The 23033-nt window shown below is 39.6% G+C and overlaps 1 protein-coding gene across 1 annotated transcript in view; it reads right to left on the bottom strand.

Annotated features, from left to right (window-relative positions):
* DST (dystonin) overlaps window positions 1-23033 on the bottom strand; it is a 550812-nt gene that overhangs the window by 120556 nt on the left and 407223 nt on the right. Inside the window, 9 exon segments of the mRNA XM_030558316.1 lie at window positions 702-901; window positions 2236-2365; window positions 4785-5020; window positions 7694-7820; window positions 8321-8477; window positions 9973-10139; window positions 10326-10643; window positions 13454-13662; window positions 17387-17510. Of these exon segments, the coding sequence (XP_030414176.1) occupies window positions 702-901; window positions 2236-2365; window positions 4785-5020; window positions 7694-7820; window positions 8321-8477; window positions 9973-10139; window positions 10326-10643; window positions 13454-13662; window positions 17387-17510 (1668 nt within the window).

Here is a 23033-nt window from a genome sequence, read left to right on the forward strand (position 1 = left end):
ATCTCCTCATAGTTTAGATTAACTGGCAGGAACAGAAATGTTTAAAATAAAAACGTGTAGCTTCTGCTACTTTGTCTTATTTAACTTTGATTTCTTGTTACTGGTGTATACATTCATATTTCACTCTATTTCTGTAACTAGAGGATTTTCCCTATACTTTCTCTTCCTTCTTTGTTTTTCAGTGCCTACCTGCTAACTTCCTTTTCTCAGTCCTGCATTTTATTTGTTTTCAAATGTTTATTAGCTACAGGCACAATTAGAGGGACCAAACCTCAAAAGAGCACTTTATAAACAATATAAATTTTGTAAGAGAACTGGTCATAAAAAGTTATTAGCTACTTACACACTCAAATTAATAAAACTTCAAAAGAGCATTTCACAAGAGTATGAATAAACCACAACATGGTCAAAACAGAAACATTTATTTGAGGCTCAGTATTACCGGGTATCTCTCTAGGGATAAGTTCTCCACATTTTTTAGATCTTTTGATCTTTGTTCTTTTGGGGTGTTTTGTTTTTGTTTGGGGTGTGTGTGTGTGTTTGTGTGTGTACTGTAGCCATCCAAACTAAGTTAGTTATGATGTTTACTGATAAATTGTTGTAACAAACTTCTGCTGACTGTGATGTTCAAATGAAAAGCACCTTTGCAAAAAGATCAGAAAATGTTATTCACTTAACATATATTAGCAACCAAAACTCACCTGGACCTGCTGCTTCTGTGTATTCAGCATATTTGGGTCAATTGACAATGGTCCAAGCACACTGACCATGAGCTCTTTCTCTATAAGCCACTGTTTTAACTGAGCTTCTGTTGTCTGGAACTGGGTCAGGTAATTTGAGGACTCTTCGAGATTTTGTCGTCTGTCAGCTGTAACCTGATTAAGTTCTTTCCATTTGGAATCTATCATAAAATAGTGATAATTTTAATAACATATTGCATCTATGTTCTAGCAGAGTGGCTGTAAGACATAAGATTGTACACACAATATATAAATAATTCTTTCTAATAATGTTACCATGCTTTGTGCATATTAGCACCAGGTTCCTATATTTGCACTCTTCTTTGATTAGACCCATAGTGTATACCTGAATGTAAGCCCTCTGATTAATTTAGTTATGTAGGGAATTTTCAGCACAGTAAATATACATGTATTTGCAGGACTAAGTCACCATCCCATCAAATAAATCCAATTTAGACTTATATTAACAAATATATTAGACTTATATTTTCAAAAGCACCTATGTGACCTAGAAGCTCAAGTCCCATTTTCAAAGTGTGAGTCACCTGGGAGCCTATGTCCCACTGAAGGTCAATGAGACTTAAGAGCGAAAGTGCCTAAGTCACTTTTGAAAATGGGACTTAGGTTCCTCAGTCACTTATGTGTTTTTGAAAATGTTACTCTTAGACTTTCTTCTTAGACAGAGAGATGAGCTAGCTAGGTAAGACAGATGGATATAAATGCTCCTTTGAACTTTTTATTACTAACTTCTGAATTACACTGCAACTGAGGCAAAAACAATGTAGGTACTAGATTTCTGCAGGAATCATTACAGTAACTCTTCGCTTAATGGATTACAGTAACTCCTCGTCTTTAAGTCATTGACACATTCAGGCCACAACTTCCCACACACACCGCTCATGCATTCCTGAGTAACTTCATTTTTAAAAAAAATGCGAAAATTATATTGTACATATACTTAATAGCTATTGTCCCAAAGTTGAAATTTCCATTTTGGGGGCAAATTTTAAGGAATCTGTTTTGAAAAATGGCAATAAGCCTCTAAAAACCATACATGACAAAAGCCCACCAGGGCATGGAAAAAGAGCATGAAGGAAACCATTAAAAACAGCTCCAAGTGCTCCTTGTATTATACTAATGCTCTAGAAATTGATTTGTCTTAATGTTCTTCATATCCTTACAAAAGGTGTCAGTATATGCATCAACAAATGACCTTCAAGCTTAGCCTCACACAGTTTGAAATGGATAAATTATAAAGCCTCTGAAAACAGGGAGGAAAATTCTGCTCTTTCTTGCACCAGTGTAAATCCAGAGTAAGTTCATTGACTTCAGACTCTAGATTTACGCTGTTGTGCAGAAAGTGGAATTCTGTCCAGGGTTTATGAGAAAACAAGTAAGATAATCAAAATTCTAGTGACTGGTGGTATGCTGAAATGACTAAAAATTTAGCAATTTCAATATTAGTCTGAGCCCTAGTGCAAGTACATTGCAGTACCTATTTTATCCAACATCTGTTTCCATTTGGATGCCTCAGGAGAATTTGGATTCTTCTCCAACAGCTCTGTCACTTTGTCCTTCAGCTCCTGTACTTTATTTTCACTTTGCTTCAGTTCTGTTTCAAATAGCTACAATGAAATAAAACAATACACTTAAGTAAACAGAAAACTAAAAATATTGCACAGATCTTTTTAATTTCAAAATATGATGATGACAAACACAAAAATCCTCATAATTATATCAAGGACTTACACAGTGCTTTTCAAGTCTCAAGGAACTTTACAAAGGTTGGTCATGTATACAGTGACAGGTCATTTTATTTAAAAAAAAGGAGCGGACTGCTGTATAATCCCTAATATTAACAGTGGCAGAGGACCCTGGAATGAGGAGAACTCATATAAACTAGGTCCTCAAAGCCCCATAGAACATAAGAACAGCCATACTGTGTCAGATCAGAGGTCCATCTAGCCCAGTATCCTGTTTTCCAACAGTGGCCAATGCCAGGTGTCCCAGAGGGAATGAACAGAACAGGTAATCATCAAGTGATCCATCCCGTTGCCCATTCCCAGTTTATGGCAATCAGAGGCTAGAGACACCATTCCTCTCCATCCTGGCTAATAGCCTTTGACGGACCTATCCTCCATGAACTTATCTACTTCTTTTTTGAACCCTGTTATAGTCTTGGCATTCACAACATCTTCTGGCAAGCAGTTCCACATGTTGACTGTGCATTGTGTGAAAAAATGCTTCCATTTGTTTGTTTTAAACCCGCTGCCTATTAATTTCATTTGGTGACCCCTATTTCTTGCGTTATGAGAAGGAGTAAATAACACTTCCTTTTTACTTTCTCCACACCAGTTATCATTTTATAGACCTCCATGATATTGCCCCTTAATTGTCTCTTTTCCAAGCTGAAAAATCCCAGCCTTATTAATCTCTCCTCATATGGCAAACTTCCTCGCCTGAACAAGTCCTGCTCCTCCCACTGAGATTGAAAACCTCAGAGGAGCTCCTATACATGACAAAAGTGAGTAATCCCTATACTTAGCCCCAAAAGGGGGAAAGGGTTCTAGTACAAATATTCTATAATAGCCAAAACATTGTATTATTGTGCAAAAGGTTGTTTGCCTAACTGCACTAAGAGAAATATATATTAAAAAAAAGGATCTACATTAACATGAGTTGGGTATGACTATCAGGGTCCAGACATACCAAGGGGAGAAGGCAGGCAGTGACAGAACCCATTACTGATCTGTATGATCTCCAAACTAGGTCTAAAACTAGAAGTAACCTGAGTTAAAATGGTGCATTCAGCTTTACTTTTCCTATTTCCTGACTTTTGAGTGCTTAACACTACATTAGAATAATTTTTACATTAAATGTCCACCCATTTTTAAAGAAAGAAAAAGACAAAAGAGAAGTCCCTGTTTCTACTACTACCAGACAAAGTCAGCAAAGACAACCTGAGGTCCGTCTGTCTTTAATAAACTCTGTAATTAGGGCCAGTCCATAGCACAATAAAGCCAATGGCAAGACTCCATCCAGGCTAAGTACTCCTTTATCTGCATGTGCACAGACGCACACATACACAACTTTAAGTACATATCAGTTAAGGAGGTTCCACTGCTTGTTATTTCTGAACATTCAGTTTTAGAAACAAAAGAGCACATCTTTTCAAAACGTGGTTTCATTTTTAGGGCTGAAAAACAGTTAAGTCTGAGGAAATTCTGGTCACCAGATGTAAAGTTATGAGCTTTTAATGCTGACCAACTAATTCTGAAGAAGTATACAAATTGGGTCAAATTCTGCTTTCATTTATACCAGTGCAACCTCAATAAAATACTGGATGTTCACAGTCACAGGTGAGGGCAGGATTTTCCCTTTCAGTAGCTGTACATGGAGGCAGAGTGCATTTCCTTTTAAGTGTGCACCCATAACCAATACCATGCCTATCATTGTGAGAGAGGAGATGGGGAACATCTGTCCACAATGATGAGGAGAGCTGGGAGCCTACTGCTGCTTTAGCGATTCTCTTATAATAATTTTAGTGGGGGATCTTGAATGGCCATATAAATTAACAAGTATGACATGCGGCTGCAAGGAAATCACTGCCTTCGTGTAGAGTAAGTCTCTGCAGCATCACAGTGTGGAAGATCTGTGGAGCGATAGTGGACTAGCAGTTGCAGAAATGGCTTTCTATTAGATAGAGCCCTTCAAGTCTTATGTGCAAGAAAATAAACTCAAAATAGAAGGGATGCTGCATGATCAGTACACCTGTATCTATTTAAATTTGTAGTCAAAATTATTCTGACATGAACAATTCCTCTTCTTTTATTTTAGCCATTCATTTTGCCAGATTTGCTCTGCCCTTGTTTGGCATATTTATGGGATTTACTTAAAAAAATATCACTATATATAGTACTAATATGGGACTGTATTGTGGCATCAATTATTCAGAAAGAACTCCCCCACTAATTTCAACAGAGAATTCTGTTCAAAATTTTGTATAGTCCTTAACTGATAGTTTTCTTAATATACAAGGAGTACCTTATGTTGTTCTACTTGTGCTCTAACAGCTTCACTATCAATAGCAGCTGCTTCCCAGCTTGCGGCAGCCTTATCCATTTTTTGCAGCCACTGCATTACTGAGTTTGATTCTTCTTGAACATTTTGCATCTTTGAAAGCATGCTTTCCAGTTCTGAAACCTTTTCCTTCAGTAAAGCTCCCAAATCTTCGTAACTGTGATTTACATCTGACATAGCCTGTTGAATAGCTGTCAGTTCTGTGGGAGGAAGGGGGAAATATATGTTAAAAAATATAAGTTTTTTGATAGACTTCTGTACAGGACTTCAGAAACATCTAAAGTTACAATATCTAAGCCATGGGGAAGAAACTATGCAATACAATGAGACAGTTTAACATATTATAGTCACTTGTAGTTCGAACTAGGGCTGTCAAGCAATTAAAAAAATTAATCATGATTAATCCTGCTGTTAAATAATAATAGACTACCATTTATTTAAATATTTTTGGATGTTTTCTACATTTCCAAATATATTGATTTAATTACAACACAGAATAGAAATTGTACAGTGCTCACTTTATCTTTCTTTTTTATTAGAAATATTTGCACTGTAGAAAAAGAAATAGTATTTTTCAATTCACCTAATACAAGTACTGTAGTGTCATCTCTTTACCATGAAAGTTGAACTTACAAATGCAAAATTATGTACAAAAATAACTGTATTCAAAAATAAAACAATGGACAATTTACAGCCTACGAGTCCACTCAGTCCTACTTCTTGTTCAGCCAATTGCTCAGACAAATGAGTTTGTTTACAGTTTCGGGAGATAATACTGCCTGCTTCTTGTTTACAATGTCACCTGAAAGTGAGAAGAGGTGTTTGTGTGGCACTGTTATAGCCAGCATCACAAGATATTTTAGGTGCCAGATGTGCTAAAGATTCATATATCCCTTCATGCTTCAACCACCATTCCAGAGACATGCATCCATGCTGATGATGGGTTTTGCTCGACAACAATCCAAAGCAATGCAGACCAATGGGGCATGTTCATTTTCATCATCTGAGTCAGATGCCACCAGCAGAAGGTTGATTTTCTTTTTTGGTGGGTTGGGTTATGTAGTTTCCACATTGAACTGTTGCTCTTTTACGACTTCTGACAGCATATTTCACACCTCATCCCTTTCAGATTTTGGAAGGCACTTCAGATTGTTAACTTTGGGACGAGTGCTGTAGCTATTGGTACCTTCTATGCATTTTGTCAAATTTGCTGTGAAAGTGTTCTTAAAACATACATGTGCTGGGTCATCATCCAAGACAGCTATAACATGAAATATATGGCATAATGAGGGTAAAACAGAGCAGGAGACATACAGTTGTCCCCCAAGGAGTTCAATTACAAATTCAATGAATGCATTATTTTTTTAACGAGCATCATCAGCACGGAAGCATGAATTGGTACTCTGGAATGGTAGCTGAAGCATGAAGGGGCATATGAATGTTTAGCATATCTGGCATGTAAATATCTTGCAATGTTGGCTACAAAACTGCCACATGAATGCCTGTTCTCACTTGAAGGTGACATTGTAAATAAGAAGCACGCAGCATTATCGCCTGTAAATGTAAACAAACTTGTTTGTCTTAGTGATTGGCTGAATAAGAAATAGGACTGAGTGGACTCATAGGTTGTAAATTGTCCATTGTTTTATTTTTGAATGCAGTTATTTTTGTACATAATTGTGCATTTGTAAGTTCAACTTTCATAGTAAAGAGCAGGATAAAATCAGAAGCAACTAGTGTCATTTTCAGCAAAAGAAAAGAAAAATGCCCCCCTCTTGCCAAACATAACTCCACAAGCAATACACCTTTCCCCACTAGCTACTCTAAGAAGATATGTTTTGAAGGTTGACAAGTCAGAGCTTCTTTGGACCATATCCAGAAGCAAGTTCAGAAGGTCAGGGGCCCTGACTGAGAATGCCTTTCTTGCCATTATGGCACTCTATGTATTTCTACCCAAGTTGTTTAAATTCTGTTTCACAATATTTATCTGTATCTGTAAAACAAACCAACATTTAAGCACTGACATGCTACTGTGATGGGTACTACTTTAAACTCTGAAATACAGAGATTTACTCTCTTAAAAATTAGATTGCAAAGAAAAGCTGAAGCTGCAACCTGGCAGGATAGGTTGGCTCAGGAGAGTGTTAATATGATAGAGAGTCCTTTCTGCTCCATGTTGTCGGTTCAGCTCCAACTTATGTCGATTTTTATTGAAAACTGCTGTTATCTGGTTGCTGGTAAGTGCTCTACTGCACATGAAATAAGCTTGCTCATCTCAGTTCATCTTTTAAACAGACAACTGTCCTCACCACCACAAAGGCCATGATCCTGCAAACTCTCAAGCACATACCTAACTTTACATGTATGAGCAATTTCACTGATGTCGACAGTACTCATGGAGCAAAAGTATGAATGTGCCTAACTGTCTGCAGCACTAGTGTCTAAATTAGCACTGCCCGGCAGACTCAGAGGTGATATCAAGCACTGAATGGCCATGCAGACTAAACTACCCTTTTACCTCCAGAAGTGTCTAATCCAAGACACAGGCTTATGGGTGGGGTGAAGAAGCTTGCACTTCCACTGCTCATTTTGTGCCTGTTCTGTAACATTAGGGCATGATTCTCATTTTCACTAAGGCCCCTTTACATCAGCCTGGGAGTGTAAAGGAGTCAAAGTAAATGTAAACTGCCAGAGATTTAGTGTAAACAACGGTCAAGCCACATAGGGCTCAGGATGATCAATGTGGTAAACTGATTTTACACAAGCACTAAATGCAAACCCAATTACATCCCATTTATTTAACAGGCAAGACATTTTATTTTTAAATTGAACATTTACAACAAATGGGGTTAGCTGATCATACAAACGCATACCTGCTTTTGAAGCTGCTCTGCATTTGGCAGGGGAAGTCACAGCACTGATTAGGTTACATAATGAAGTTCCTCTGCTCTTCATTTTCTGAATTTCAGGTGCTTTTAAGGTCCATTCCTCTTCTAATTTCTGAGTAACCAAAATGTAATATTTCAGTTTGTTCATTACATTTTTCAAAGGAACAAAACAATGTGAAACACTTAGCATGGAGAAAGGGATGCACAAGGCCTTTAGGGAAGATACTGGGCTCTTGGCCTATGTAACACATCATAAAACCCAAAGAATGATCTTATTGGCAGTGTTAGTGAGTCTGTATGCTCTATTGTTCTGACTGCTATGTATTTTAGAATATGGCAGGCTGCTAACTCTAGGAGCGTAAAAGGGGGAAAGTGGCACATAAGGCACCTTAAAATCTATGGGGGAGTGGGCATCACTAAGGAAAATACTACCACTTGATGCCTGCCAATTAAGAGAGAATATTCCTTCCAAAACATAGAGATATATAAATGACACTGCACAATATTAGAAACAAATTGAAAATACTGTCTTTTAACTTCATGCTGTTATGTTATTAACAGCTACCAAAATTCCATTAGCAATAGTATCCTTCCTTATATATAGTCTCTCACCCTAATATCTTCCAATGATTTCTTTAAATCCTCTGTATTTAAAGAGGGTTGCACAGCTGGAATCCTATCTGTTGTCTCGTTCATCCATTTCTTTAAAGATTCTACATGGAGCTTGAAAATATCCATTTGTTCCTGACAAGATGATACATTCTCTTCTCTAGACAATTAAAGACAGCAAGAGAACTTGAGTGCAGAAAAACATTAATCATTCTGAAATTGTATCAACAGAACTAAGTAATTATTGACTCAATCCTTCTGCCATTGAAGACTACGAGAGCTTAATTACTGACTTCAGTGAGTATGGAAGAGGCCCATGAATTTACAGTACAATTCAAAACTACTAGTATAACTAAAATTTTGTTAAAGTTATCTGCTTCAGCAAGGCAGATAATTAACAGTGGAGCTGACAATCTCAAATATTTTCTAGTCAATGATCCAAATTGAGATAATGAGACTTTGGGAAGCAAAACTTATGAGGGCTCCATTATATCCTTTTGTCTTGGGACTTATTAAATTTACTTTGTAACTTATATACATTATAGCGTAGTCATCAGTGGTGCTGATAAATTAATTATACATAATCCTATGCAATAAAAGCAAGGACAGTGTGAGACCCAATGCTTTGAAGATCACAATTTCATTCTGTGCTGTTGCAAGAAAACTCATCAGTGGGAGAAGGGATGCGGAAAAGGGAGATATAATACATAAAATAAACAGAAAAAGTGTCTCTGACAGCAGCAATATGGAGAGATTAAACAAGGGGAGAGAGTAGTGAGCAAATAAGAACTTTGCTCTGCGAAGGAAACTTGTGATAGTACATGTCCCCTATGTCCCAGCAGTTTGATACCACAGTGAAATAACAACCAGAGAACTGAGTGATGCCTAGGTCATCAGAAAGTTTGGGATTTTGAAAAATCACTATATAACAATGTTTAAAAATCTGTTTCTTGGAAAGGCCTATCTAGCTACCTTTCTATAGTGTCTGACACTGTAAAATATCTAAGCATGATTTTTCATACCCAATACTGTCACTGCCATCAATCACATGTGCACACTGAACGGAGACACTGTTCCATGGTGTAACTACTTTATTTTTGTGACATCATTTTGACTCTCAGTTCATTTAAAAGGGAATTTTACATGCCTCAGCAACTTGGTTGGTTTGCAGTTTCTGGACTGGACCAGAACAAGAAGCGTTTGTGTCCTGGTCTCATTAACCTGATCTCAAACATATTTTGTGGGTATGAGTAACATTTGGAAAATCTAGTTTCTCTGTACATACGGTCCAATCATAATGTAAATTCATTCTTTTAGTTTTCCTTTCATCCTTTCATTCCAATCATAACTTTATAGCAGCTTGCACATGCAGAACCTTATATTCCATTTGAGAAGCAGTGCAATAGATACTATTAGAACTGATAGCACTGCTGCAAATATCATGGCAGGAGGTGAAGGTTGCTTTTGTTTCTGTTGACAATACCGCCTTTGAACCACTTACTTTCAAACAGCCTACAGTGTGCTCTCAAACATGAGGGCTATCTTTTTCCTAATCAGCACCATGCACTATGTACAAAAGCATAACATTCATTACAAAACATATATTGTATTACTTGCATATAAAGTGGAAATATGTTAATAATTATTGTACTAACTTTTCCTTCACAGTCTCTTCCACTTCCTTGAACTTCTTTGTCAAGGCATTTAACTTTTCTAAAACCAGTGCTTTGTCCCCAGGGAGACCATGGACAGAAAGCTCTTCAAGAAGCTGATGCAAAACTTCAAGATCTTTTTTATGATCTATCAATGCCGTACTAGTTTCCTGCAGAAATGAACAGAAAATGACAGTTTTATATTGGGCTCTATGATCAGTTGTTCAAAATTCAATCCTTGATCTTAGCTGTTCTATTAAATTTGGGAAACCAGCTTGTTATACTGACTGCGCTACCATAAGTTGAGTAAGTGAGGGCAGAAATCTACACTATGTGTAAATGGAGCTGTACAATACCTGCATATATTGAGACACTTCAGTAACATCCTTTCCTGGAGCATCAGTCTCATTGAGAGCCTGAGTTTTCTTGTCTAAAAATGACTGAAGTTTTTCTGATAGGCTTTCAAACAACTCCACTTTGGTCTTTAATTCCTCCATCTTTGCAAGTTTCCCTTTGTGTCTGGTACTTGCTTCAGCAAACCGTACAGAGAGCTCATTCATTCTAGCTTGCAGACAGGAGGCAGTGGATGGATCTGTTGTTTCTATGAATTTGTTCACTTTTTCATTCATAGTATTTATACTGCTTTGGCGACCTGCAATATCTTGCTCCAGCATCTGAAACAAACAAACAATTATTGTGGAGGGGTTATAAAGAAGTCTTAAGAAATGACACTGATAACTCAGGTTCACCATATAATAATAATAATAATATAAGAACAATAAGAAAAAATTAAAAATCACAAAATAGAGGAATACACAGGAATATCAAAGAAAGAAATAGATGAAGCACTGAGAGGAATGAAGATTTGGAAAGAACCCAGACCAGATAGGTGAACAGATAATGGCTTGAACGACTTAATAAAATGTTTGAAGAACAGATGTCCAAGATGGATGGAGACAGTGAGAGCCATCCTCTATAAAAATGAAAGACGGCAACAGTGTTCCTATGAATTACAGATCAATCATGTATTTACAAACTATGTGGAAACTTCTACTGGCAATTCTGGCAAAAGAGATCTGGATAACACTAGCTTGTAATGGAACGCTGCCTCCTGAGCAAAATAGTTGCACAGTAAACATGAAAGGGACAAAACACCCACCTCACACTGAAAAGGAGGATCACTGAAGAAACAAAAAAAGAAAACTTAGAAATGGTGTGGCTAGGCTACCCAAAACCACATGACATTTGTGGATCATCAAGACACTGAAAATGCATTAAGTTCATCCAAAGATCATTTCCCTTATGAATAAATGATCTGAAACTATAGGGACAGTCATAAAAGAATATACAGAGACTGATCACAAGTCAAAAAGTCTGGTGAAGATACCAAGCTACAGGTTGGTTTGGCTAAATGTGTGTCAGCATCTGTAAAGAGGGGCAAACCAGTGCAATCAGTGGCATATAAGTTAAAGAAGGAACCAAGGAATCCAAGGTATGTCAGCAGTACCAGTATCTTGGAATAAGAGTTCCAATACAAAGAAGTCAAAGAAGAAGTGAGGACAGATTGAAAGTTTACACAGAAATAAATGCAAGGACAGGAGTGGAGAGAGAACCCATTAGCGACAGAAGTTTAACAAACACATCACTTGTAGAAGGGAACCTCAAAAGAGAAAAAGAAAACCTCATTATGAGTTCACAAGAGCAGCTTAATTGCTTTCAAAACAAAACTGACTGACAGAACTGCTTCCTGAACTGCAGAATGTTTTCCGAAAAGGAAGAGATGGTGGAGCATGTGTTGAGCAGCAGTAGGAGCTGGGCTGGGAGACAGTATATGAAAAGACACAATGAGGATGCCAAGCATATGCAGTGTAGCCTATGTGGCAAGTATGAAAATGAACCATGTAGTATTATGACCACTGAATCAAAAGTGCTCCAGAGCAGCGGTTCCCAAACTTGTTCTGCTGCTTGTGTAGGGAAAGCCCCTGGCGGGCTGGGCTGGTTTGTTTACCTGCCACGTCTGCAGATTCGTCCGATCGTGGCTCCCATGGCTGCAGTTCACTGCTCTAAGCCAAAGGGAGCTGCTGGAAGCGGCGGCCAGTATGTCCCTTGGCCCACACTGCTTCCAGCAGCTCCCATTGGCCTGCAGCAGCGAACTTTGGTCACTGGGAGCTGCAATCAGCCGAATCTGCGGATGCAGCAGGTAAACAAACCGGCCCGGCCCGCCAGGGGCTTTCCCTGCACAAGAGGCAGAACAAGTTTGGGAACCACTGATCTAGAGAATAAAGAGACAAATAGTTTAGGTATCTGGCAGTTGTCACAGACCAAACAGGCTGGACGTTGCTGTTGCTGTTGAACAGAAGACAAACAAGAACACGTTAATAGATAGTGCCATAGCAGCAGACAGAAATATACAAAAGAAACAAGAAGAGAAGATAGTGAAGTACAAAGAACTATCAAAAATCGCAATGATTATGGAAATCTAGAATAAAGATGATCCCAATGATTACTGAAGTTCTTAGAGTGATCTCTAAAGGTATGAATTAGAAGCTCAAGAAGACATTAGTAGAGCTCTGTGCGGATACAAATTTATATCTGCGGATAGAAATCGGTATCCCTTGAATGGCAGGGCTCTCCTGGGAACCGCAGTGGCGAAAGGAGCAAAATGTGGAGCCATCACTCCCAGGAGCCAGCGCCCTACGCCGGCAGCAACTTCAGCGCAGCTGTACCACCCCTACCCACCCCCAATCTCTGGCACAGCTGTACAGACCCAGACAGGAGATACAGTCACGCAGACAGCTGCGTGGAAGGGACAGGGGTGGTACAGCTGTACTGGAGGAGCTGCCGGGGCGGGGCGCTGACTCCTGGGAGTGACGGACCCACATTCTGCTCTTTACACTGCTGCAGTTCCTGGGAGAGCCCTGCCATTCAAGGGATACCGATTTCTATCCACAGACATAATCTGGTATCCATGCAGGGCTCTACATGTCAGGAGTGACAGGTATCATGATCAGTGACCTCCAGAAAACAGCACTCACAGGGAATGTAAGAATTCTAAGGAAAGTCAAAGTAGAACGAGTGCATTTGAGCATTTAGAATACAGGAATTCTGCAGAGAGTTTATCAAAACTCTTGATTGCTAAAACCTATGGAGCCAACCTTGTCAGGATTTATTGGTGGCTCATTGGGAATTTGATAGTCTCTTTCCCCCTCTTATGCTTCAAAGTCTTGTATGTTGTGAAAGATGTTTTTGTTTATTTTAAATCCCCACGATGTAATACTGAGGAATAATAACAACAATACCCACCTTGCTCTTAAGAAGAAATAATTACAGTCAGATCCTGATGTAAACCAGGGTAACGCCACTGATTTCAAAGTTTATTTTGTATTCATTGAAGGATTTGATCTGAGACTAAGATTATTTCTTGAAATTGTTAAACATTATCTGAATTAGCAGGCAAGTGTTTCCTTCAAAGAATGCTACTTACAATATTTTTACTAATGATATCCTGAATAGCAGCAGAATTCAAAGGCATTTGACCCTGTTCTTCAAGGCTCTTTTCAACACCTCCCATCCAGTCAAGCATTTCATCCAAACCATCTTGCACGCTGAGGGAACGAGTCAACGTTATCTGGAGCTTCTCATTCCGTTCGTTCACTGACTTGGATAAACTGTCATATCTGCCAACAATGTCATCTGAGAGAAATAAATAGAAAGGAAATAACTAAAAGCCCAATCCTATAATTCTAACTCTGTTTTTGCTCAGTCCTCAGTGCAGAGTTCTCTGAAAACATTTGTTCAATGTGCAGGGGCAATCAAAAAGCTAATGTTACAAACCATTAGATAACAAGACAGAAAATATCATAATGCCACTGTATAAATCCATGGTGCACCCGTATCTTGAATGCTGCATGGAGTTCTGGTCACTCCATCTCAAAAAAGATGTATTATATTTGGAAAGGGTACAGAGAAGGGCAACAAAAATGATTATGGGTATGGAATACCTTCTGTATGAGGAGAGATTAATAAGATTGGGACTTTTCAAGTTGGAAAAGAGATGACTAAGAGGGGATATGGTAGATGTCTATACAATTATGAATGGCATGGAGAAAGTAAATAGGAAGTATTATTTACTCCTTTATATAACACAAGAACCAGGGATCACCAAATAAAATTAACAGGCAGCAGGTTTAAAACAAACAAAACAAAGTATTTCTTCACATAATGCACAGTCATCCTGTGGAACTTTTTTGCCAGAGAATATTGTAAAGCCCAAAACTACAGTGGTGCTCAAAAAAGAATAAGATAAATTCATGGAGAATTGGTCCATCAATGGCTATTAGCCAAGATGGTTAGGGATGCAACCCTATGCTCTGGGTGTCCCGAGCCTGTGACTGGCGGAAGCTGGGAGTGGAGCACAGGTGATGGATCATTCCATGACTGCCTGTTCTGGTCATTTCCTCTGAAGCATGTGGCACTGGTCACTGATAGAATACAGGATCCTCGTCAAACCCAGTATGGCCATTCTTATGTTCTTATGAGGCAGACTTGCCAAGATAAGGACCTTGGGATTTGCCCCTTGACAATACACAATCAAAAGGCTGGATCTTCAGTTATGGCTGAGGAGCACATAGGACAGCTCAGGATCGGGGGCAAAAGGTGGCTTAAAGCCTCCTTTTGCACTCCCCATTCCTGAAGCAACTGTTTGCAGGGCTGGTCACTGGATACTCTAATTACTGACAGCTGTTAACAGCTCCAAAGGACTGAGACAGCAGCGAGGGATTAGTGAAGCATAGGGCATCCCAATCCCACACTTTTTCCTCCAGATATGCCCCTATGCTGTCATCAGAGTAGGATGATGATATAAGAACTTGTATACCCACTTTACACAAGGAGATGATCTGCCTTGTACTGGAGTGAACCTCCCAAGGCTGGATACACTATTGGCCAGAATGCACTGGTTGTGTGACCCAAAGTGACCACATCATCCTGGAGGATCTAATTCCTAATGTTTTAGCTCATCTAATCCATCCCCTTCTCTTTGCAATTATTCTTTAAAGAACATTTACTTGTGCCTTGTCTCCTCTAGTTTTAATGTCTCAAGTAATGATGATTCCAACTATTATTTAGATAGACTATTCCACAGGCTAATACATGTCATTAGTGGAAAGTTTTTCCTGGTAATCAGATTTTTTCTCTTTCTTTTAATTTCACTCCACTGCTCTAGTCATAACTCTCACTAATTTCTCTCCTTCCTCAGTGTTTACCTGTCAAATATGGTAATTAGTTGATATGCCCTGCCCTTTGCAAGGCCAACTAGTCAACTTCTTAAATTAAAATATGTTTTACAGTCCTCTCACATTTTCAAATCTCAACATGTGAAATAATCAATAATTCCCCAAGCAGCAAACCGGTCACAATACAGTAAATATCAATACAAGGATTATTTTTAATATGAGAGTCTGAATACTTAATACTTATATACAGTATATATAAATATGAGGGAGTGAAAAATTTAGACATACACCATTCTACTTATATCATCCTAGTAAATAGAGACAAGACGTTTACAGGCCCTCTCCAGCAGCTGTCCAGGAAGCCAGTGACTGTTCTGAAGGTGTTAAGAGGATTTTTACTGAATCTTGATCTGGGTCTGAGCCAGGACTTACTGATTGCTGGGAGCAGAACTCCTGAAGCTTGGAGTGCATGGGTATTCCTTCTTCTCTGATTTGTTTGGGACTAGGGTACAGCAAAGCAGCTGGGCAACATGGATAACTCACTTAATCTGGGTAGTTGGCCTCCTTGCCCTAAACAGGCCAGGCAGTGTAAATTATAAAAGTTCTAGGTGACAGAAAGAAACAGAAAAAGCTGACCCAGGGAGCTCCTGATTCCTAGAGCCCAACACAGAGACCTTTGCAAAACCAGGTGTCTGTTTCTATTGACTGATTCTCACTGTGGCTTTTGTTATCCATGTGAAGGAAAATGAGTCCAGACCTCTCCTACTTTCTAAGTCACAAAGACAAGTAAATACTCTCAGAAAGCCCAGAGATGGTTTTCTTTTTCAGCCTTTACTGCTTCAGAACTGTCTGTCCATCTACATTGATACCAGGCCTTCCAAAAGGTATATGCATATCAAATATCTATCTTTCAGACAGTAAATAAACAGCTAGAAAAACAGAGAGGAAAATACAGGAAAAGTTACCAACCAAACTGAAAAGTCATTAAAAAAAAATCACAAGTAAAGAGTGTAAATGCTAGAGAAAGCACCAGCTGAGCATAAGCAAGACAGGAGGTTTAATACAGGATTTTAATACAGAAATTTGTAATCCGAACGATGTTAAACAGATGTACTCCACTGACTTCAAGGTTGAAACTAGGGAATTAAAGGAATAAGCCTGCATATCCATCTTTCCATTGTATCTTTAGCTTCAGATACATGTTCTAATACTGTTGTCTATTATGGCAGTAATAATTTCAAAGAACACTCTCAAGTAAGTTAAGTCGTCATCTCCCGTAGCCGCCTCTTCTTCCCCATTTTCTTACTGAAACCACATGTCTGCCCTTGAAAAAGAATTGAGTTTAAGCAGCCATTATCCATGTGTTCCACTATAATAGTTTCTCTGTGCCAAAATCTTTACTCCGCTGTACATTCTTCTGTATAGTACATTACTTTAGTAAAGAGGTGTAAATTCAATGTTAATCCAGTTTTAACCACACAGAGTTGAACACAACCCAAATATGTTTATTATATACTTCCTGATCCTGCAAATACTTACATATGTACTTAATTTGAGACAAATTAAGTGTTTAAAGACAAGCATATAAGTATTTCAGGATCAGAACCTACAACTGCAAAAACAGAAGAAATTGGGGAAAGAATGCCATTCTGGTTTTAATTTTTTTATTGTTTAAGATTAGATGTTCTAGCAGTGACAGTGCAATCGACAGAAAAATACTTAAGTGAAGGGGGAAATGATTTCGCTGGTTTTTAAATAATTTTGTAGTTTTTAAATAATTAGAGTCAGGACACAGACCACTGGGGGATATTCGCGATCCTCAACTTCCCTCTGTTGCAGACTTCCTGTGTGACCTTGGACAAGTCACTCTTTGTCTCAGGTCCCTGTCTGCAAAATGGGGACAATAATAACTCATTTCTCCTACCCTTTGTCTGCCCTGGCTATTTTGATTGTAAGCTCTTTATTTGAACACTATTATGGCAATATTACTTTATTTGTGAATTTATTTTCTTTTTTTTTAAGCACTACAATAAAGTCACTAAGTAGTGGCAACATATGGCCCACTAAGACATAGAAATGAAAAATGACAAGGGAGGGTGGAACATTCATCCCCTTTCTCCTCCAGCATGTAGGTGCAGACTTGAGAGATAAATGACGGAATTGGGAAATAATAAAAGTCTTACCCAGTGTTTTCTGGATTTCATCTTTGTCTGGTAGTAAAGTTCCCCTGGTATCCAAAAGCACTTCAGCCGCTTTTTTCAGTTTCTCTACAGCAACCTGGTGATTAGACACCTGCCCCTGCAGAACCTGTAAAATTGCATTGCTTTAAATTTCAATACCGTTCACTAAAGCTAAAAGTCACATAGTCAGCACACAAGAGAAACCTGCAATGAGGTATATTTGGTGGACATAGCTGAACTTTTATTTATCATACAAATACCTGAATACGCCTGACATGAGCAAGCAAAAAGCAGAACAGAGCAGTGGTAAGGGGAGCTGCAATAGCCTTAACGCCTCTTACAAGTCAGTTCTTAAAGGATTGTTTCATGCACACATCTTTATTTTTAGAAACACGAAATGGTGCAACAGAGGGTGCAACATGGATGCCTTTTGGAGTTTGTCCAAAGAACATACTTCTGCTTTTTTGCCAGACAGTTTTATCCCTCTCTTCCAGAAATCTAGGTTCCTGTGCAATTCCTTTATAAACTTACTTCACTTATCTGACCATGTAGCTTATTCCATTTCCAGGGCATTTCTATTCACTCATAGTTTCTCAATGTTCCTATTTTGTTTCCCACTTTTTGAAGTCTTCAACCACAGTGAACAATGCATTTCTAAGAATATTTCAATCCCTTCTATTGTCCTGAGGATTATCAGTTAACTTCAAAGTGTCAGTTTTAGTTTTCTACAAGGAGTAGAACTCAAGCCTTCAAATTTTTTCTTGTAAGGTAGATTTCTGAGACTGAGTATCATAATAATGATCCTTATTCAGAGCCGACTCTAGCAATTTCGTCGCCCCAAGCACGGCGGTACGCCGCGGGGGGCGCTCTGCTGCTCACCAGTGCCGCGGCTCCGGTGGACCTCCCGCAGGCGTTTCTGCGGACAGTCAGCTGGTCCTGCGGCTCCAGTGGAGCTGCCACAGGCGTGTCTGCGGGAGGTCCACCAGAGCCGCGGGACCAGCGGACCGTCCGCAGCCACGCCTGCGACCGGTCCACCGGAGCCGCCTACCGCCCTCCCAGCAACCGTCGGAGAGCCCCCCGCAGCATGCTGCCCCAAGCACGCGCTTGGCGCGCTGTGGCCTGGAGCCGGCCCTGTCCTTATTTGCACCATTCTGAATGCAATTTCATCCTTCCTGTTGCAGAGTGACCATTAATATACACAATCTGCCACCTAGGTGGATTGCAATTTTTCAATGAATTTTCACTATTAGTGATGTCAGCCACACTAGAATGTACAATGAATCCTCCCTTAACCACATGAAAATAACTATTGGCCACACTCAATGCACAATTTCCAATCCCCAGCATTTTTAACAGTGGAATTGTTTTTTAAAAAGAGTAAGAATAATTTTTTTTTAATGGGAAACATTCATTTTTTATTTCCACCATATTTAAAAATAGAAAAAAAATTTTTGCTCAAGCTTTCCAAAAGCACCTTCAGGAAGAAACCAATAAAGAAAAAATTCAGCCTGTAATATGATGTTGACAGAGTAACTGAACAACTGAAAAGAGGCTGGAATGCAGACCCTTAATTAGAGCAGTTGACATCACTCCTCCTATAACTATGAATAAAGAGAGAGAAAAAATTACTTCTGGAATAAAATTTACCCAATCTGTGATCCCTTCCTGACAGAAAAAGTTTTGATCTTGTGTTAGTGTATCCAACATTCTACTGACCTTCTGTTTTACAACACTTATCTTAGTCACTGATTTCTGATGTGGAACTTTGCTATATACCTTTTGATGAATTCTTTTAAGACCATTTGCAGTGCCTTTACATCAGTTATCAAAAAGAAAAACAAACGAATTTATCAACACAGTATCAGAGAACTGTGCAAGTTTAAGAGTACAAGGAAGAATTTACAACACTTGGCAATCAAGAAACAGTCCCCATCAGGTTGTACTGAACAAGACCTGGTACCAAATTGGTACGAAATTGCCTTGAATCAGGAAGAACACTTCATGGACTTTACCCTGCCTCACTAGGTGCCGTGAATCTTCTACTGACAGTGGAACACACCCTGCGTTTACCCATATGATAATAGTCTGTATTGTTTTATACTTATTGTGCTCACCCGTGCCTTTAGACTGAGTGCAAGCTCTGAAAGGCAGGAACTCTGATGCTGGCGTGTCCGACCTATTCTGCAATGTTACATACACTTACAATGCTAAATTAATAAACCTTTACGTCCTTTACTGATGGTACCTCTACGCACTTTCAGGCAGCTGGAAGAGAGGTGCACTTTAGTTCTTTCCATACCAAAACAAGGAAATCATTCTGGTGCAGAACACACTACCATTTTAGTTTAGGTATTGCTATCAAGAGAATGTCATTGATATACTTCACTGTGGCAGCTGATACACTAGCTGCCATAGAGAAACTCAAACATAAATGAAGAGGCATTTTCCTTGCACAGGCCACAGATATTGTGTTTACAAAATAAAAAAATAAAATAAAAAAGTAGGACAAACCAGAAGACATTAGATGGTGATAGAAAGAAAGAAAGCTTGTGCCTAAGGCACTGAAGAATATTTTTAAGAACAGTTAATCCCAGAAAAATATTATCCTCATGCTGCAAAGGTCAGTGTCTGGATAGATTATCAACTGTATATGTTAGCTGAAAGGGGCAGCTTTAATTTACAACACCTGACTTTTTCAAAAATTCTCTTTGTTTTGCATTCACTAATTGGCCTTCTTTATTCATTCTGGTTTGAACCTCTTGTTTTTACTCTTTCGAGCCTGTGCACCTCCCCCTCATTCCCAGCACATACTAGTTGAGTGTTCTTTTGTGCTGCAAGCAATCCATGTAGGAGTTTCATAAAGGAGCCACAGTCCACACTTCTTTTGTGTCTGTTGCATGAAAATTGGCATTATACCGGATATAATTCATTTGGGAGTAGGGAACAAAGAGTATAAAAACAGCTTCAGACTGTAATCAGTGTTGTTCCTACTTTTCTGAAGCTCAGAAGCACAAATGAAACTAAATCAGTTTGAAGTTCAGAGTTCAAAATTTACATTTTTAATTATAAAATAACAAATATTACTCTTTTAAAAGTATGATGATTGTTAAAATATTACAGTGTTATCTATCATTCTGCTCTGGTGTACCAAAGTATCAGTTTTCAGTGCTGCAATGTGGGAGAGAGAAGTTTTTTCCCAGGCTGTTCTGATGGGTATAGCATTCATTTCCCAGGGGGAAAATGACTCTATTGTGCCTCAATAAACCCTGCTTGTCCAGATTGCCAACTAAAGGAAACACTTATCTGGTATGACAACTATTTGTAAAGTGCAAGAAAGAAAATATAGGTTCAATCGGGGCTTTCACACATGATTATTAGTATCCTGAGGTATTCATAATTATATTATGAAATGCATATTGAATATTCCATCTGACAGAGAAAGAGCGAGAGACAGAGATAGACAGAGACAAAGAGAGAAAAATTACAGTGAGCAGTTATCCTGCCAGTTGGAAAATGAATGAAGACTATTCCCGTTCAATTATAATTACATTATGAGACAGTTTAACAATTTTTATAAAATCCTGACTCCACCATAGTTAATGAGAGTTATGTCACAGGCTTCAATGGAGCCAGGATTTCACCCTATGTTAAGAACATGCATGTTCTAATTGTCTTATGCATGTTCTAATTGTTTTCCCTGCTTCTCTGCCTATCATGTTGTTATATTTTTTTAACTAGTAGTGTAAAATTTACACAGTAGTTTATAAAACACAGAAGAAGACACTGCCCTTGCCCTGGAGAGATTTCACTGTATCTCGCAGAAACACAAACATGTGGCAATAGTTTAAATATGCAAATTCTAAGAGTTAAATTTTGCCCGGTTTACCACTGGCTTCTGATGATGTAACCAAGGGCCTGAGTCCCATGGTGACAGAACATCTGCCTAGAGCAGGGGTCCCCAACGCGGTGCCTGTGGGCGCCATGGTGCCCGTCAGGGCTTCTAAGTGTGCCCGCATACTGGCTGGCGGACGAGGATCCGCCAAAATGCTGCCGACAAGATGCGTCATCCAGAGGCATCGCCGCTGAAATGCTGCCGATTTTCGGCGGTATTTCGGCGGTGATGGCTCTGGATGACGCTGCTTGTCGGTGGCATTTCGACGGATGCTCGTCCGCAACTATGGTCCTCCATGGCTTGTCATCTGGCATTTGCCAGACGAAAAAAGTTGGGGACTACTGGCCTAGACGGTGGGTCACATTGGTACAAAGCACTCACAGCCCAATCAGGAGCCTGGACCCACTCAGCACCACCCCAGCAGGAAGCAGTGCTGGCTAAGGAGGGAGCATAATCATAGTCCTGTCGGGGTCCAGTGATTCAGTACATCCCCAGGTCTTCACTAGCAGAGCTCCTATAGAGTCCTGGCAATGGCTTAAAGTCAGCCTGCTTGGCAGAACCCCCAGACAGGGCCACAAAACAATCATTGCCTGTTCTGATCTTGTGGTGAATACCCTAAGCACAGATGCCTGTGCTTGTGTAAAAGGGTGCAAAGTGCACCCTTCCTGTGATAGTGGAGGACTAATCAAACCCTTAGTAGTAAATTCAAAGATGACAAAATTCATCATCCCTTGTACAAGGTACCTTATACCAGCTCCCAAACCTGTGATTCCACAGAGACAGAACCAGCTCCTGTGGAAAACTGCTTACAGCAGAACCTCACATTTACAAACATCTTGGGAATGGAGATTGTTCAGAACTCTGAAATGTTCGTAGCTCTGAACAAAATGTTACGGTTGTTCTTTCAAAAGTTTACAACTAAACACTGACTTAATATAGCTTTGAAACTTTACTGGGCAGAAGAAAAATGCTGCTTTCCCTTTATTTTTTTAATGGTTTATGTTTAACACAGTAATGTACTGTATTTGCCTTTGGGGAGGTGGGGGTCTTTGCTGCTGCCTGATTACATACTTTTGTTTCCAAATGAGGTGTGTGGCAGACTGGTCAATTTGTAACTCTGAGGTTCTACTGTACTTACTATGCCTAGCCACATGAGATTCCTCTCATATGGCTGGACAGAGCATGCAGAATTCAGTCAGGCACAGATTGTTTTTACCTCAGTGTAGTTAGTAAGGTCAACCTGTAGCCTGGGGTTTCCCTTAACTAGCTATACTGAGGTACACCAGTGCTCCCTCCAATTTTTTCCCACATACGTGCGGAATTAATTTTGTTATGTGTACCAATATGGAGGTGATATGTGACTCATCATCTCCATATTGGTGCACATAATAAAACTCATGTGGCAGGCGTGGGGCCGAGGAGTTCTAAGTGTGGGAAGGGGCTCAGGGCTGGAGCAGAGGGTTGGGGAGCAGAGGGTGAGGACTCTGGCTGGAGGCTCTGGGGTGGGGCCAAGGGCTCAGAGATAAGGCAGAGGGTTGGAGTACAGGAGGTGAGGGCTCCAGCTGGGGGTGTGAGCTGGGGATGAGGAGTTTGGGGAAGGTGCAGGAGGGTGCAGGCTCTGGGGTGGGGCCGGGGATGAGGGGTTTGGGCAGGGGGAGGGGCACCTCTCCCTGGGCCACTGCAGGTTCATCCGCAGTCCAGGCCCCCAGTGACGGTCCGCGCTTCGGGCTCCCCAGGGGAGAACGAAGAAGTGGACCA

The sequence above is a fragment of the Gopherus evgoodei genome, chromosome 3 (assembly GCF_007399415.2).
Source record: "Gopherus evgoodei ecotype Sinaloan lineage chromosome 3, rGopEvg1_v1.p, whole genome shotgun sequence".
NCBI classification, from domain to species: domain Eukaryota; kingdom Metazoa; phylum Chordata; order Testudines; family Testudinidae; genus Gopherus; species Gopherus evgoodei.